Below are 19,195 nucleotides of genomic sequence, written 5' to 3'. Positions count from 1 at the left end.
CTTTAGAAGAAGAAAAAAGAGTGTTTGTAGTGAGTCTAGAACCTATGATTTAATTAAATATGAGCAGTTTTATCAATCAACCAAATGTACTTGCTCATATCTATTGAACAATTTTTATCAGTGGCAAAACTTGATGATAGAGTTTTGGGGTAACTTAAAAGTTTAAAAAAATTAGAAGTTTAAATTATAAATTTTAAATGGTACAATTTATATTTTTTCAAATAAAATTAGGGTATAACTAAAATTTTTGAAAATTTGAGAGGATTAATGAGAATTTTTAAAAATTATGGGAGATGTTTTAATTAAGAACATTCAAAAATTTAAAGTTTAGTATGAATTTTTAAACATTTTGGGGCAAATTAAATTATTTAAAATAATTAAGGATCTAAAATTAAATTTTCTAAAATGTTGATGTAGCAATGGCCCCACATGCCTCAACTGTGTTCAGCCATTGGTTTTTATGATAAAAAAAAGTGACATTTTTTCTGTTTAAGTTTTGGCAAGTACATTTGTAAGATATATATATTGACAAGTAACATGTGTATTGTTGATATGTTAAAAAAATACCGAATAAACATCACTTTATTTTTAATAAAAAATTGATAATATCAAAGGCCTCATTAAAAATAATACTTTTGATAGCATTACAAAATTTAAGTTGAAAAACCTCGAAAATGACAAAAACATTACAAAATAGAATGATAAAATAACCAACAAAACGAAACTAAAGCTCAAACTAGTGGAAACTAGCTAATCCCCAGGAAGCTCATGGTCTCGATCCGTAAGTGTGCCATCCGTAGCATCAACATGCAGTAACTCGTGCACTTCTTGAGGAGGCTGAGTGTACGTGTCAGTATCCAAACTATCCAAACGTGCAAGCTTGACAAGCTGATCCGTATAACAGTATAACCAGAACATCTAACACGGGAAAAGTTCACCTCCTATATCTTCCTCCTCGGCTCTTGAATGAATGACAAGATTCTTGGACCTCCATTTACTTCTTTCAAACCCTTCACCAATTGAGTGGTCTTCAAACTGCCCGCTTCAATCACCACACGACGATTACCCTACTCCCAAGCTATACACATCCCTACATATATGTCCCGAAGTTCTGCTTCTAAAACCGAACACACCCCAATTGAATATATAATTAGAGGTGTGTAAAACTTTAATGAAATAATATATATATATATATATATATATATATATATATTCAAAAAGATAAAAGTTAATTGAATCGTGTAATATCCCGAAATTAGTTAGTTTAATTTTTTTTATTTCGATGATCGAAAAATTCTTTTTTGATAAATTAAATTTTTAAGATCAAGATTAATTTTATTTATAATTTAAATTGAATAATAAATTACTTTGTTAATAATTTAATGATTAAATGACACAAGTGATGGCAACATGATAAGTAATGTTCATGTGAATATTTTAATGCCCATGGTTATCTTGTCGAGTTTAGAATACAATTGACATGTCATAGAGTCTATAATATTTGTAAGTATATTGTTTAGACTTCAGTCTTATTTGTAACAGAGGGATGTTGGTGATTGGTTAGACTTATATCCCGACAATGACGAAGAATTGATCATTAATTTTTGTGCTATTACACTATTTATGTATCTGTATGTCGAAAAAGTACCATTGGGTTAGTATTTAAATATTTGTTATACTCATGATCATTATTAATGTTTTTGTCATTGTTATCGTTAAAAACCAATAGTCGACCTTTTATATCGAGATTTCTTTCTCCAACTAAAATATGAAGTTCCCAACAGGCGTACTTCATGACCCGAAGCTCAGTAAGACTCGAACCCCAACGGTTAACTACCACTCAAAAGTTTAACAACAAAATGAGACTGAGAACCTTAAAATTCTGATATAAAATCTCAATTGTTATTTATTTTCAAGACCTCAATAAGCGTAAATTTGAATTAAAAGGCCCAAATAAATTTGTCTATAAACTGAACACGCTTTTGCGTACATGGTAAGTTCTTAGAAAGGTATGATTGATGAAGTTTGCTTTCTATGAGTTTTGAAATAAGTTTGTATTGTCAAAGACTATTATAGAAAAAGCAACAAAGAATGTACGATTTTTTTTCAAAGTGAAAAATAATAAATAGAGTACGTGTTAAAGACACGTGTTAACACGAGTTCAAATCAAACAGTAGTAATAACACACGTATATATTTATCTTCAATCACTCAAAAAAAATATTTAAAAAATTAATTTAAATACTTGAAAAATTACAATATCTAACTAATGTGAGTTTTGTATTGTCAACTCCTACATTGATTAGATATTGATTTTTTAGGTGCTTAAATATAGTATTCTAAATATAATTTTATTGAGTGATTGAAGATAAAATTTTCATACGTGTGCCGCTGTAATCACTCAACTTGTATTCGTGTCAATATATATCTTCGACATATATTATATTTCTTATTTTTTTTGTCATTTTGATCCTTTAACATTACAACCTTATTTCAAAACTCATGAATGACATGTTCTACCGGCTAATCTTATTAAGTATGCAAAATAGCATTCAATTATTTGCAATGTTTTCAAAACCGGACCGGACATTGAACCGGTGAAGGTACTGGTTCACTGGTTCAACCGGGTTCAACCGCGGTTGAACCGGATTTTATATAAAATAATATATTTTTTTAATTTTACATAATATTCAAAGCAATATTAATATATATGTAACACTTTTTTTAAGTTTACAATATTAAAAGGTATAAAAATATCACAAGTCATAACATGTATAAATGAAAAACCATAAAATCAAGTGAAACAAAATGATTCAAATCAACTACAACATAATATTTAAGGTAAAACATATTAAATAATAAATATAATTATATAATTATAATCAAAAAAAATAAAATTGGGGTTTAAAAAAATCATAACAAATGATGTCATTTGGTTTAATTGTTTAAAAAAAACAATCTCACATGGCTAAGAAACATAGAAGAGTATCCCAAAAGTTTAAAGAGTAAAAATATGATAACAAAACAATCCCACATGGCTAAGAAACATAGAAGAGCATCCCAACTTACTTCTATAAATAATAGAGGTAATTTGACATTCAAAATCATGGAGCTTTTTGGTGAGCACAAAGTGAACTATTCTTTCGCTTCAATTGAGCTCAAATTTTAGGTTTCAATTGAGCTCAAATTTTAGGCTTCAATCGAACTTCTAAATTTTTTTTTGAGTTTGTGCCTTTTCGATTTCAAGTTTTAATATTATATTTCGAGTTGATAATTTTTAGCTCGTGAGTTTTTGAGTCGAGTTGAGCTTACTTTTAAAGTTTTCGAGTTTGAGTCGAGCTCAACAATACTCGAATTTGACTCGGCTCGTTGAACAAACGACGTTGTTTGGTTTAATTTTTTTTAAAAGAAAAAAAGTGAACCAACAGTTCAAACCGGTTTTACCGGTTTTCAGCCGGTTCACCCCGGTTTTCAACCGGTTCTTCCGGTTCTGTGCTAATCCGATTTTGGGAGTTAACCGGACCGGACAGGCCACCGGTTCACGGTTCAACCGGTCGAACCGGCCGGTCCGGTCCGGTTTTAGTAACATTGATTATTTGTGTTGCGTCCGATCATTCACACTTGTTCTAAATGTTGAAGCATGAATAATAGTCATGTGGTTGCATGTATATTGAGTAATAGTCTGTTATGCAGTCTGTTAGAGCTGGTATGCACAGCTGTTATGCTGACGTTCATGCACTTATAGGCTTCATTGACTAGCCTATGTTGTATAAATATGCTACAATTGTTCTTGAATAAATGAGCAACATTATAATCACGTTTTTAAATATATTCTCTTTGCATTTTCCTTTAGTTTGTTTAACATGGTATCAGACGTCTGCGATCTTGTCGTTGTTTTCCACACTTATGAACATTTCAAACATACAAGCTTGCGTACAGGTCATAACCATGTGTGTTTTTGGGATATAACATGCACCATAGTGGTTATCAGTGTTTAGCGCCCGATGGGAGAGTCTATGTGTCTCGCCATGTTACTTTTTATGAGCAGGTGTTTCTGTTTGTTGCTCGAATGGATCAGACGAATGTTTTTTCCGAGGTCAATCAACGTGGTGGAGCTTACTTTTTGTGGTTCCTGGTGCTCGATGTGTCTGTGATGGTTCTCACAGGTGGCTACGAGTGTACGTTTTAATCAACCCAAGGTGTAAGAATATGGTTGTGTACCAGTTTGTGAAGCAAGAACGTTTGTGAATGTTTAAACTGGGGTTCCTGGTCTTGTTGTGGAATAGGCTGGTGACAGTGCTGGTTCTGATGCAAGTGGGAGCAGTGATCGTCTTTCGACTATTGTGCAAGATCATGCATAGCAGTATGGTGCGTTGTCAGTTGCTGAGCCGATTCCTAGTAGTGCTTCTAGGAATTTTGAGGATGGTCTAACTCTTCCTCCTTCTCGAAATGGGCATCCGATGGTCACTCGTAGTAAAACGGGAGCTTTTAAACCAAAGTTGTTTGTTGCTAAAAAACAAGTGGGTGATGGTGAGCCTTGCACAATTGTTCAGGCTCTTTGAGACCCTCGATGGAAGGAAGTAGTTTTCGTCGAGTATGATATCCTTGTGAAGAATAGTACGTGGGTGCTTGAGCCGCTTCCAGTTGGGCGAACGACAGTTGGGTGTAAATGGTTATTCAAGGTCAAGTATCATAATGATGGGTCTGTCTCAAGGTATAAGGCTCGTCTTGTGGTGAGAGGTTTTTCTTAGGTGCCTGGTCATGATTTCAATGATATGTTTAGTTCGGTGGTAAATACTACCACGGTAAATATTGTTCTTTCGTTAGCCGTTACTCGAGGATGGAGCTTGTTGCGTGTTGTGAGTACTATAAAAGTATACGCAAATAATGTGCAAGTATACACAATCGCTCAAGTAATACAGTGATGAGTGAGTATCGTCTCCACAGGGATTGGGTGAAATTACAAAAGTCTAACCAAAGCAAAGCACTAATTTATCTAAGTATAGTTAGTCTTGATATATACAAATGTCATGACAAATGAAAAGTGTATGAAGGTGGATATGGAGTGATGGTCTGATAGTGTAGTGAATGGAAATGCAGTGGCAAGGTAAGATGTTTAGTGCTGAAAATGGTGTAATGTCGAGGCAATGAAAAATGGTAAAAACAATAAATAAAAAACAAATAAAATGATAAGAATATAATCCTCACGTGACAAGCTTCCAATGGAATGAATGGTAGGGATTGATTTAAGGATGCTAAATTTATCTCTCAGGTATATTTAAGTTTTATGGACTTCACTTACTCGACAGGGCTTTCCTAAAGTGTTCGCAAAGGAACCTAACAGAATAGGATGCCAAGGCATCTACTTTCACTCAACGATGTTGGCCAACCTACCCTATTGATAAAGACACCCTTTTTAGTCGTTGAAATCCTATCATAGTCTCTCTCGAGATCTAAGGGATTAGGTTATAGTATTCCTAGGTTGGTTCAAAGCCCCTTGAAAATACTATAGCCCATTGCTTATGAGGATCTTGTCTTGCATTTCTCTCGAATACTACAAGTATTTTTAGCTTAGGTTTCTCTCAAACACCTAACCTTCATCTAAGAAATGGACACTATCATGCCTCTTACAAGCTTAAATGGTGAAGTATTCACAAGCAAAGCAAGCAAATAACCAAGATAAACATAAATATACCATTAAAATAAAGTTTAAACAACCATAAAACCAACCACCACCAAATAAGTTAGTTCATGGTGGGGTTCAAAATATCCAAACACAAAGTCATGAAAATACTCGTTCCAACAACCCACAAATAAATGGAAAACAATAGCAGCAAAGGGAAATGAGAAGAAGCCTTCGATGCATGCCATTGGAGGTCTCCTCGGCCACTATAAACCATCTTAGCTCGCTAGCTCCTCTCGGCGCTTAGCTCGCCACTCCTTGAAGCTTTATCAATGGAGGAAAACCCAAGGAAGAAGAATGGAAAAAGAAGAATAAAAATATGATTTTTCTGCTTTATGCGTGTGTCTCTTGCCTCCTATTCCTTCTCTCCCTTGAGGTGTCATATATAATAAAAAACATCTAGGGGTAATGATTAGTTTGTTGGGTGCAAAATACCCCTCATACCCCTAAAATCACACCATAAGCGTGAACCTTATCCTCCAGGTGACAGTGGTCCTCTAGTAGGCAGTTACAACAATCATTTCACGTGCAGCGCCAGCTGTATCTTTTTTCATTTTCTGTATCGGAAATATCAACGCATTTCATTCTGCTTCAGCAACGTGTGATGCCGCGGCATTGCTTCCCAAAGGGTTCTTTTTCCTGCTATTCCCTGCACACAACAAACAACTACACCTTCATCTCATACAACACTATTAAGAAATAAAACATCACTACCACAAAAATGCAACTATATGCAACTACATGATCCTAAAATGACTAGAATGTTCTTTTAAACAAACAATAACTTAAGTAAAAAGGCCTTAAAAGTAGCCTTTTTAGGAAGTTAACAGAGCTTTAGACAGGTTGACGTCAATAATGCATTCCTTAACGGTGATCTTGGAGAATAAGTGTATATGGTACAGCCATCGGGTTTCGAACTTGTGGCTAATGATGGCTCTCGATTGGTTTGTAGGTTGAATAAGGCGTTGTATGGGTTGCGTCAAGCCCCACGCATTTGGTATTCCAAGTTGCGTCATTTTTTTGGATCTTGGGTTTTATGGAACTTCGACTAATACATCTCTATTTATTCGTCAAAATGGTGGAGCTTATACGCTTATTCTAGTGTATGTTGGCTATATTATTATCACGAGTGAGTCTCGTGATGCTATTGATGATGTTGTTCGGTTGCTCAATCAGAAGTTTTTGTTGAATTATCTAGGTGAGCTTGGGTATTTTCTTGGCATTGAGGTTCACCGAACATCTGAGCAACTGGTTTTGTTCCAACATAAATTTGTTCGAGAGTTATTGGAACGAACAGGTATGGTCAGCTATAAACCTGTGCCTAACCTTTCACCCAAGTTGACTTATGATGCTAGGAAGTTGCTTGTGGATGCTTTGATATATCGTAGTGTTGTTGGGGCATTGTTATATTTAAGTCACACATGACCAGATATAGCTTTTAGTGTTAATCGTGTGGTGAAGTATATGCATCGTACTTATGACGGTCATTGGTTTGCTGTGAAGAGAATTTTGCGTTACTTGAATGAAATAGTTGATCATGGTTTGGTGTTTCGGTCATCGTCTTCCTCTTAAGCTTGTTGTGTAACTGTATTTATCGATGCTATTTGGGCAAGTAATGTAGATGATTGTCGGTCTGTTTTTAGGTCATATGTGTTCATTGGGTGTAATCTGGAGTGCTAGAAGGCAGAAGACGGTGGCTCGGTTGACAACCGAGGCTGAATATCATAGCATTGTTGATACATTATCTGAGGTAGTATGGGTTAAATCCTTATTAGCTGATATGGGTGAGTCGGTGTCTACGACTCCGGTTGTATGGAGTGACAACATGAGTGTCATTGCGATAAGTGCTAATCCCGTCTTTCATGCTCGTTCCAAACATATCGAGTTGGATCTACATTTTGTGTGGGGAAAAGTGTCTCATGGAAATGTTCAGGTGAATTATGTTCCTGCAGAGCACCAAGTTGCAGACGGGTTAACTAAACCCTTGCCAAAGTCTGCTCATGTTTTGTTTCGACAGAAAGTTCAAGTTGCTGATGCTTATAAAAAAACAACCGATGGGGATGGGGAGAATGTTGAAGCATGAATAATAGTCACGTGGTAGCGTGTATATTTAGTAATAGTCTATTATGCAGTCTGATAGAGCTAGTATGCATAGTTATTATGCTGACGTTTATGCAGTTATAGGCTTCATTGACTAGCCTACATTATATAAATATATTACATCGGTTCTTTAATAAATGAGAAACATTATATGGACGTTTTAAATATATTCTCTTTGCAGTTTCCTTTAGTTTGTTTAACACTAAAAAAATGATACTTTGATAAATAACTAGAAATATGTGTAATATGGGTGTTTGCACAAGTGTAGCTGCTGAATTTCTTGTCATTAGAATCAGTTTATTGATTGCTTGGGATTATGGATTTAGAGCCGTTGAGTATGAGTTGGATGCTCAAGTAATGTGCATGTTGTAGAGGCGGATGATATCAACTTACACTTTATGGGGACAATTATTATGAATATACGAAGCTTGAGAACGCGTGGCTGGGAGATAAATTTTCAGTATACTCTTCGTGATGGGAATTTTTATACCAATATCCTTTCGAAAATGGGATGTAGCATCAACGAAGAACTTGCAATCTTTAATTCACCACCTGCAGAAATTCTTCCTTTTTTGGATATTGATGCAAGTGGAATCTCTTTCCCCATAGACTACAAAATATATGAACACGTTTCTTCTCTGAATTTCCCTTTGTAATAAAAAAAGAAAAAGAAAAAAATATGAGTAATTTTAGTAATTAATTTAATAATTTATATATATATATAAACCGAGTTATTAGGTTATGGTTTTTTGTTACTCTCTTGGTTTTTAAAGTTTTATCATAACCAATTTTGACTGACTCGTATTACAAACTTAATTTTAGTGAATTAGTCTCTAAACAAGAATTTTATGTATATACAGGATCTCAAACTCAAAATTTATTTAAATATTGAGAATATAGAATTCAATGAATAACTTCTGATAACATTTCATAAAGCTCATTGTTAACTACGTTACAACCAGCTTATATAGAAGCTGTAATTTCATGTGTACTCAACCTCTATAACAAACTTATAACAGAATCTGATATTTCTTAACAGCTATAACAACTCACTTACACACACAACGCTCACATAAGCAGCACATACACACATTACTGTATATTCTAGAATACAGTGTATTCTGGAATACATATTCCAATATTCTCCCCTCTTCATCATCTTCTTCTTTTAGTAAGATAATACACACATCTTCTCTCGAAACAAATCAAACGCTCCTTTTGTTAGTGGCTTTGTAAGTACATCTACTACTTGATGAGTTGCAGGCACATAATTGACTTGAAGCTGGTTTGCTGCCACCTTTTCACGCACAAAATGAACATCCATATCAATATGTTTGGACCGTGAGTGATAGACAAGATTAGTGCTTAATTCCACAATACTAGTGTTATCACACCACACAACATGCATGTTTCGATATTCAATACCAAGCTCACATAGCAATAAACTCATCCATGTTACTTATTCAGCAGCATCAGCTACACTTCGATACTCAGCTTCCATGGTAGATCTCGATCCAGTTTTCTGTTTCTTAGAGCACCAAATCACAGGACATGGGCCAAGAAATACTGCATGACCAGAAACTGACCTTCTGTTATCCAAGTTTTCACCCCAGTCAGTATCAGCAAATGCTACAACATCCTGTGAAGCACCATTACTGGAAAATGTTAGGCTATAATTTAGTGTACCTGCCAGATATCTGAGTATCCTTTTAACAACAACTAGATGTAATTCACGTGGAATTATGCTACTTTACTGACACTGAATGCTATATCCGGCCTTGTATGGCACACATACAAAAGTGCTTCAACAATGCTTTGATATTCCCGGGCATCATTTAACAGTTCACCGGCTTCCTGAGTCATTTCGAGGCTCCAATCATTGGAGTAACTGTAGGTGCAACATTTAACAGGCTTGTATTTTCCAGCAATTCAAGAATGTATTTGCATTGAGACAATATCAATGCCTTTTCTGTACGCTTAACCTCAATTCCCAAGAAGTAAGCCAAGCTCCCTAAATCCTTCAAAGAAAAGTCATGACTCAGAGCATGAACAATACGATCAATACTAAGAGAATAGTCACCTGTAATTATAATGTCATCGACATACAAAAGTATGTATCTATGACAAACTGCATCAATTTTAACAAATAAAGAAACATCAGTTTTGGACTCTGTAAACCCCAATCGAATCAAGCTTGCTTTGAGCTTGTCATGCCAGTTTCTTGGTGCTTGTCTAAAGCCATATAATGCCTTATTGAGTTTACACACAAGAATACCTCTATCAGCAGCATATTCCTCAAATACAGGTGGTTGTTCCATAAAAACATCCTCAACTAACTCACAATTTAAGAAAGTATTATTTACATCAATATGTCTTATGCACCACTTCCTTTCCACATCAATAGACAACACAACATTCAATGTAGGAAACTTGACAACAAGGTTGTAAGTATTATTGAAGTCATAACCTGGAACTTGTGAATAACCCTTTCCCACTAATTTGACTTTATACATTTGTACAGACCCATCAGGGTTCTTTTTTATTCGAAATAGCCATTTACAACCAACAACAGTAGTAGACCTATTTGTAAAGAACTGCAGCACTGTAGCCCACACAGCAAAAACTGTCTCAGCATCTATGAATTAAAGAAGAAGAGATGGACTAATCGTTGAAAGTAACCAGGATGCAAGAGCACTATCATGAGCTACAAAGTCCTCATACACCTCATTTGGTAATGCTTCACATGATTCAACAAATACTGTCACTGGTGGCACATGCATGGATCCCAACAACAATCTCTCCAAATGGTGACTACGAACCGTTAACATGATTTGTTGCTTCCATAAAAGAAAGTTAGTTTCATCTAGAATAACACTAACTCTCTTGTTGGAGAAACCTTTAGAGCTTCTTGAAGGAATCTACATTGGCAAAGGAAAATTGTCACCGTTCATCATACTTCCTTCTTAGGCAGCGAAAGAACAGAAGAACCTCCCAAGATCAGTAGCGAAATATACCATGTTGAGAAGATAGAATTCAATGAATAACTTCTGATAACATTTCATAAAGCTCATTTTTAACTACGTTACAACCAGCTTATATGGAAGCTGTAACTTTAAGTGTACTCAACCTCTATAACAAACTCATAAGATAATCCAATATTTCTTAACAGCTATAACAACTCACTCACACACACAACGCTCACATCAACAGCACATACATATATTACTGCATATTTTAGAATGCAATGTATTCTGGAATACATATTCCAATATTAAACGATATCAACATGATTATGGGTGTTTTTGATAAATCATACCAAGAACATATGGGTAAAAATGGAAGGCCGAAGCCATGGACAGCTAGCTAATCACAACTATTATCCTATCATACGCAATTCCTTAATACCATTTCGTGTCGGAAAATGATTTATCCACTTTTTAATACAAAATATGTATATATACACATAAAAGATGGGTATTTTTATTTTTATTTGTTTAAACGATCGCAACTAAATTTCATCGATAAAAATAAAAAGATGAATCCGAATTACAACACACCCAAGCATAGAAAGAAATATTAGAATAATCGTCACATAAAAATTCATACAAAAATATTAAACCCAAAGATATAAAGAAAAAAGAAACATTCCCTTAAAAATGATGACCAACATCAAAACAACTCATTTATAAAAATTTATCGTCTCTATCGAATGACACACTTTACAAAGTGATAAAAGAGTGGTGAGTGAACCAAACTATATGACAGGCTCTACGATATCAAATTTTGATTATATCGACAAACAACCTTTTACCAAAGAGAAAATTTGACTATACTTGACAACTGATAAAACAATAAAATAAATGTCATTTGTTCAAATATCAAAAAGACCGCAAATATATGTTAAAAACATACCAAAAGTTATAAGGATCGTGTCACAATAAAAAAAAAATACGTGCCATAAAAGTGAAAAAATGTGTAATAAGAACAAAGATTTTTATTTAAAATTTAAAAAATGAAAAAAATAGATGACATAATATAAAAAAATAATAATCAGTGAGAATTGGCAACAATTAACATTATGATTAAAATCACCGATAATTAAACAAAAATCAAAAGAGAAAAAAAAGACATCATAAAAATATTAAATATTGAGAGAAATCTTTTTATTCTTAAATTTAAAATGTATATCTTGATAGATATAAAAACGACAATAAATAAATAAATACACGTGACGTGAAGTTGTAAAAGAACAGGTGTAATAAAAGCAATGGATATTAATGTTTTAGAAAGAAAGAAAGAGAAAAAAATGGAGAACTCGTGGCATGGCGTGTCGGGGTACCGTGGCGTACTAATCTCAACAGAGCGGTTGGGAGATTCAACTTTTAAATTCAAACACCATAAATTTGAAACATTCGACTCTGTTGGTCTTTGAGTTTCATCGACGAGCAAAGGAAATGTCGACTTTAAACTTCCCGCCGGTTCCTACCTCCCCCAGAGACGATGCTGTTCAGCTTTACCGTGCTTTTAAGGGTAACCTTTCTTTTCTTTCTGGGTTTTCTATCGCTTTTTTGTTTTCTTAAATTCATGATAATGGGGATTTTCTTGTACATTTTACTTTTTGTTCAATTTTGTCTTGCAAATCGAAAATTCTTATGAACCACCTAAGGAATTTGTGGAGAAATGGTGTTAGGATGCATTTGCTAAATTGCTTGGAGATTTAGATTTCAAATTTAGCATATAAAAATATGATTATCCTGAATATTTCTAGAATCATGAATATAGGAATTTCTTTGTAAATTTGAAATTCTTTTTTATGTTGCCTTTTAATTTTTCATTCAATTTTAAGTATTTAAGAATAGTCTTCTGATATATTAGTTTAAGAAATTTTTTCATGTTTTACTTTTCCTTCTAGGGCTGGGATGTGATACTGCAGCAGTGATCAATATTCTCGCCCATCGAGATGCAACTCATCGTTCTTTGATTCAACACGAGTATAGAACAATGTATTCTGAAGACCTTCTCAAACGACTGGTCTCGGAGCTTCATGGAAAACTAGAGGTACTGGTATTTGTGTGTATCGCATATATGAATTGTAAGGAAAAAATGGTATGTGTGTATCCATGTATTTGTGTGTTGCATATATGAATTGCAAGGAAAAAATGGTATGTGTGTATCTATGTATTTGTGTGCGGTGTATGTGAATGTCCTGATTTTCACCTTGGTACTTGTATTTGAGTTTTCAGACTGCTGTCTTGCTGTGGATGCATGATCCAGCAGGACGTGATGCGATAGTCATAAGGCAGGGACTTTTACCAGATGTAACGAATCTTGATGCTGCAACGGAAGTTATATGTTCGCGCACCCCATCCCAGATTCAAACGATTAAACAAATTTACCAGTCAAAGTTTGGGGTTTTTCTTGAGCAAGATATCGAAAGACATACCTCCGGTGATCATAAAAAGGTACATTTTCCAGATATCAATTTTGGTATGCCGACCTTCCTAGGTGCCCTATTTTGGTAATCTTCAAAAAATAAAGTATAGAAACCAACTTTTTAATATACTTGATTAGCAGATCACCTTTTCATTCTCTTTTTCAACAAGCATTTGTTCTTTTAATACTATGGTACTGTTATTCATGGAGAGGGTCTAAAAGTTTCCAAAATATCTGTTTTTAGTCTCGCTTTTTTAATCTTTGGTCAATATGGTCCCTTTATGTCATATATGGCTTATCAACTTGATAACTCTTAAGTAGGAGAGTAAGATATAAACAATATGGATGGAAACTATTACAATGGACCTCACTTTTATGGCTGGAAGGGGCATAATGGTGAATATGGTTGATGTAGTTGATCATACAGAGTGGGGATATACTTAGTTCTTTACTTCTTTAGTATGTTAAGACTCGAGAGCCAAACTCACTCACCGGATGTTGTCGTAAAGAGGGAGAACATTTACTTAAATATCGTCAAATAATCCTTCGTCTTGATTAAGAGTGCCCCTATTATTGTGGATGGTTTACAAAAGCCGGATGGAAAGCCCGTCACAAGCAACTTGTTATCCATCTTTCCCTATATTTGGGAAACTAAAAGCACTCGTAGGCAGAAAGTTAAAGCCACTGATGTTGTGATTCAAATACTTTGTACAGCTCTTGCTTGCATATGTAAGCACCCCCCGATATGAAGGCTTTGAAGTTGATAGAGAGATGGCGTTGAAGGATGTGAAGGACCTCTATAAAGCAGGAGAGAAGAGATGGGGAACAGATGAGAAAACTTTTATACGCATATTTAGCGAAAGAAGTAGGGCACAGCTAGCAGCTATCAGTGCTGCTTATCGTGACATGTATGGAAGCTCCTTGAAAAAGGTTAATTTTACACTTATCACCACTTTTATTTAACTTCTTGTTGCGATGATTAACAAAATTGAAATTTTCCAGGCAGTGAAGCGTGAAACATCTGGGAAGTTCGAGGATGGTCTCTTGACAATTTTAAGATGCTCAGAGAATCCTGCAAAGTACTTTGCTAAGGTAGATATAGTTTGTGTCCCATGCTGCATTTGGCTTTTAGCTATTGTATATGATTAGCAAAACAATATAACCGGCAGTAGTTCAGTTTAAAAGGATTGAAATTGCATCTTTGTTTGTTCAATAGTCCCGACGATGTTGAGTTGAGACCGTTGTAAGTTAAAGACGGCGAATTTGGAATGCATGCTACAGTTGCTACTCCTGTGGATGTGATGGTTGTAGGTGTTTAACAAAATTTTCAAACAAAACCCTTCGTATCAATTTCACTTATCTACTCTATGGTTTATATCGTCGACCCTCTTTCCTATACTTCCACTTTGTATTGTCAGATATTGTCCCGTCATTGATTCCATTTCTTGTCCAACACCGAGGTCAACTCTGATTTTGTCTATTACATTCTGTAATATGGGTTTAAAACCTTATAGGAATACATCTTCTGGGAATTACAATGCTACTATTCACATGCTTGTTGCCAAAATTACATGTTTACGAATCTTATTCCTTTGTGAAATGTGAAACCATGTAGGTACTGCGTAAGGCAATGAAAGGTCTGGGAACAGATGACACTACACTGATTAGGGTAATCGTGACACGAACCGAGATTGATATGCAATATATAAAATCAGAGTACCTGAGGAAATATAAAAAGACGTTGAACGATGCAGTTCACTCAGAAACATCAGGCCACTATAGGACTTTTCTTCTCGCACTTTTGGGACCGAACTGTTAAGAGTAAGGGATGTGAATACGGTTTGCTTATATACAATATTGCGAGTTATGTCTGTCTGTAAATAAGTAAACCAACCGGAACACCATATGTTCGAATGATGTTTTCCGTTGGTCGAGTTCCTCTCATATCGCTTTGGTAGAATTATAAGTGATTGCGTTGTTGATTAGGTGATCAGGAACCATGTTAGAAGGTCTTGAACTGCAGTTGGTGTGAATGATGGCTACCCTTGTAGAGCGAGAATGCCTGTGTTGGATATAATATTGTTTGAATGCTTGCTTTTCCGTTTCTTTGCCTGTCTCGCTTTTCATTTAGGGTAAACTACACATTAGTACCTAAATTATCATTTTTGTTTCGTTTTAGTACTTCAACTTTCATTTTTTCCAAAAAGATACTTAACGTTTACTTTTTGTTTCACTTTAATATTTTTCCATTAAATTCTTAACAGACATATTGACATAGTATTTTTTAAATTTCCACATCAGTAAACAAATCATATTTTTTATTTAACCAATAGTGCAAAGTCTGTGACTTGAACCCACGCTCTCCAACAAAAGCTGGCCAAGCAAGTTAATTGTTAATAATTCAGCGCGACTTATATTAAATCTGCATTGCTTAGCACCATAAAATAAGAAATTTTAATTAAAACTGAGACTCAAATCGAGGACCTTTCCTCAAAAAAAAATAGTGTCTAACCATTAAGCCAATCTATGAAATTGGTTATATATTATCAATTTTATGAGTTAGGATTAACCTATGTAATATAAAACTCTTTAGTTTTACATAGATTTAAGAACGGCGAAGAGTGAATATATAGTTGAGATTGATTTTTTTATTTTTTTCAATGAATATCTTCTCATTTTCTACTGTTAAATCCTGACAAAACTTCGCACCAGCTCTCTGAATCGGCTGATGGAAGCCTCCGTTTGTCCCCGCCTATTCTCATCAGAGATGAGACACGAATTACTTCACGATCCCACCGCCCATGCTAGCGGGCTTGATGCACCTTCATAGACTGGTGACCTTCAGAGTCTCCTATGGTTTCATAAATAGTGTGCTGGACAGTATCAGTTTTTGTTTTTGGCTGTTCTTTATTATCAGCCTTGGCCCTTGCTGCGATGTACTTCAATGCTTAGTGTATCCTTGATTGCAACGATCAATAGAACTATGGTTTTACAAAAAAAAAAACAGTATTGGTCCCATTGAAAATCTTTAATTTCAATAATAAATAACCATAACATCGTCTTTATTTGAAGTAGTTTTCATGTTACTAGTTGACTGACAAGACCTTTATTCATATATATAAAATAAAGCTAGAAACCTAGTTTTGCTACATATCTATTGTTGGGTACAATCTGTTGGCGCAAAAGAGACAGTCCTCTTTTGAAGATCGTACTCCACCTGGAAATTTATTCGTGCATAGTTTCCAAAGAGAAAAAGGGTCTCAATGGTTGGAAATATCAGCATACAACCTCAAATGTGTTCACAGGTTGCAATCGAATGTCAGCACCAGTGAAATGGAACGCATCTCCGGAACATTGATGTTATTGTCAGTCCTAAAACACAATCTAGACATGCTTGAAGGATCTTGAACCGGCTCTTCTCTAAAGACTTCTTTCACCATAGCCACTAAGCCATTATACAAATCTTGTTCTAGGTACGTCATTGTTGTTCCAGAATCAATTACGATATTCCCTTGTCCTAAAGATGACCGCACGGTCTTGTCTCCAATGCTAACACCTTCAAGAGTAAGGTAGTAGTACGTTTCAGGAAATTTGGATACAAGCGGAATTGAAACAACTCCCGGACGAGAGATTATCGATTCTTGTCCGAAGAACAGTTTACCACTGGGTTTTGCTGATAGTGGAACAAAACAATAAGAGAATCTGTGATCGACTTGAGTTCGGATTTGAGAAACTAGAGAAAAGTTCCCCCCTCCTAGGCCAACAAGTCCAGCAATGCCAGGGTTTTCAGGTCCAAATATAACTTGATTATCGTGTCCACAACCAAATATAGACAAGGGGAATGTGGCTTTTTGAGAAACAAAATTCAAATATAGACAAGGTGAGAAATGGACTGTAGAAAGGAGAAAGTGGTGAATCACGATGAATAAGTTCAACACTGAAACAAAGCGGCGTCTTTGCTTTAACCACTGATTCTAATTCAACCATTAAGACACAAAATCAAAGTGAGAAAAATAAACACTCGATGGTGCTTCATTACAAACAAACAAAAACTAAATAACTGAGAAGAAAGATAAGATGTAGATGATATGATGAATCTCTACCATACGTATGAGGTGTAGGTCACTTAGCATAAGCTACAACTTGTACAGGATTTGTTATTTAGTTGGGGATTTTTTTGTTTTCTCAAAGTTATTGTATGTTCTCTTTTTTCTTTCATGTTATATATCTGATTTTTGTGGTGAAGCAGAGACTGCAACAGTAGGCATTGATGGGTTAAAATATTTTTAATATTTTCTCTAGTTGAATGATAAGTATGAAATAGTATAGCACGAAGAAAATGAGATTAAGAAAATATTAAATTCCAATCGTATGAACCTTTTATACAGAATCAGTTGCAGTCATAATTCGGGTGCCTGCTTCTTGTTAACTAAACGCTAAACATCTCTCTTTTGTCTTCTTTCCTTTTAATTATTATATTTTACGTAATAAATACGATTGATCATAACTTTAAAAAATAAAATCATCCATAAAAGTAGGGTCGTGAAATAATTAATTAGATGGTCAAATTAAATTTTACATTAAGTTGAAAAAATATATCATTTCTAATCAAATTATTTCAAAATTAATAACACAACAAAGTTTTCTTTCAATATTCTTGTGTCACATTCTTCTTTCTTTTTAATTTTGTTTAACCAGCAGCGACACTAATCTTAATATTAATTGTCGATCTTCGGTGTTTATTGTTTTTCTTATTCTTTTTCATATTATGTTCTTTGTTTTTTTTTAGTTTTCTAATTTTAAATAAGAATCGTTTGTGACACGTTTTTCTCTGCTCTTGTAGCATGTTTCTTATGGCTTTTGGTACACTTTTCGTATACCTCTGCGGTCATGTTGGTGCTCACACAAAAATTCTCACGATATTTGTTTTCTGATTGGTTTGTCGGTAGTCATGTATTGTCAGATCCCCTCTTTGGTAAAAGGTTGTTTGCCGATATAATTAAATTTTTATAGCGAAGCACCCCGCCAAATTGTTTGGTTCGCTCACAACTTTTTTATCACTTCATAAAGCTTCTCGATCGACAAAGACAATGAGTTTTTATGAAAGTTACCGAGTTCTTTTGATAATAGACAACATTCTCAATAAAAGGTTTTGTGTTTCTTCGTATCCTTGGGTTTAATATTTGTTTTACGTATGAGCTTTTTAATGATTATTGTCCCTATTTTTCTTTCTATGTTTAAGTGCATTGTAATTTTGAGTCCTTTCATTGTTTTTAGTAATGAAATCAATTGTCATTGTTATATATATATATATATATATATAACATAACAAATATTTAATGAAATGTAAAAAGTAATATTCTGGAGATGGAAGTATCAAGTTTAAGCACAAATGCAGACTTCAATTGTGAAAGCAAGGAAACCGACACGCGTTGTTAATCCATGAAATTGACAAATTTATGTCAACAAATCAAGATCAGACAGATAAAACGGTAATAATAATAATAAAATGAAATTATAACAGAATCGAATAGAAAAGTATAAGATAAGAAATCGTCTCCTCGTATGTATGCATTGAATTGGATGAATAGAGATGTAGAGGTTTATTTACATAATTCTTTTAAGATAGATTTGGCTGCTCATACGATGTTGGAGAAACGTTCGTCGATTGCCTCTCAAAATACAACAACAATATGAGCAAAGCACTAGCACGACTGCAGTACTCAATGAACTATAATCTCACCTTTTTTTTTCACCGAATACATTTGAAAGTAGAGAAAATAATTGTTTTATTGGAAAGTTTGAATAATGGAGCAGTTAATATCCAAGAATCAAGAAATCATTAATGCATAATATTCTCGTTTATTAAAGCATAATATTATCATCCGTTAATGCATAATATAATCGTCAATTAAAGCATGATATTAGCATCTAGTGAATTAAGATAACAATTACCTAAGATAATATCTAAATTAAAGTG

At 34.3% G+C, this 19,195-nt stretch overlaps 1 protein-coding gene and 1 pseudogene across 1 annotated transcript; one reads left to right on the top strand and one right to left on the bottom strand.

Moving 5' to 3' along the window:
• The first annotated feature begins 12,130 nt into the window (after positions 1-12,130).
• Positions 12,131-15,320, top strand: LOC120191705 (annexin D5-like). Its single transcript, XM_039194622.1, has 6 exons — positions 12,131-12,312; positions 12,695-12,840; positions 13,026-13,244; positions 13,930-14,145; positions 14,218-14,307; positions 14,831-15,320. The coding sequence occupies exons 1-6, from the start codon at positions 12,237-12,239 to the stop codon at positions 15,032-15,034; spliced, it is 951 nt and encodes a 316-aa protein (XP_039050553.1). The 5' UTR covers positions 12,131-12,236; the 3' UTR covers positions 15,035-15,320.
• Positions 15,321-16,369: 1,049 nt separating this feature from the next.
• Positions 16,370-18,107, bottom strand: LOC120191878 (annotated as a pseudogene).
• Between the last annotated feature and the right edge of the window lie 1,088 nt (positions 18,108-19,195).

This window comes from Hibiscus syriacus, unplaced genomic scaffold, assembly GCF_006381635.1.
Source record: "Hibiscus syriacus cultivar Baekdansim isolate YM2019G1 unplaced genomic scaffold, ASM638163v2 tig00116971_pilon, whole genome shotgun sequence".
In the NCBI taxonomy this organism is placed as follows: Eukaryota; Viridiplantae; Streptophyta; class Magnoliopsida; order Malvales; family Malvaceae; genus Hibiscus; species Hibiscus syriacus.
Note: the sequence above shows the minus strand (reverse complement) of the source record. Positions and strands in the feature narration are given on the sequence as shown.

Coding starts and splice junctions, on each gene's coding strand:
- LOC120191705 (XM_039194622.1), top strand. CDS start 12,237: ATGTCGACTTTAAACTTCCCGCCGGTTCCTACCTCCCCCAGAGACGAT. Junction 12,841..13,025: donor AGCTTCATGGAAAACTAGAG/GTACTGGTATTT, acceptor TTGAGTTTTCAG/ACTGCTGTCTTGCTGTGGAT. Junction 14,308..14,830: donor CTGCAAAGTACTTTGCTAAG/GTAGATATAGTT, acceptor GAAACCATGTAG/GTACTGCGTAAGGCAATGAA.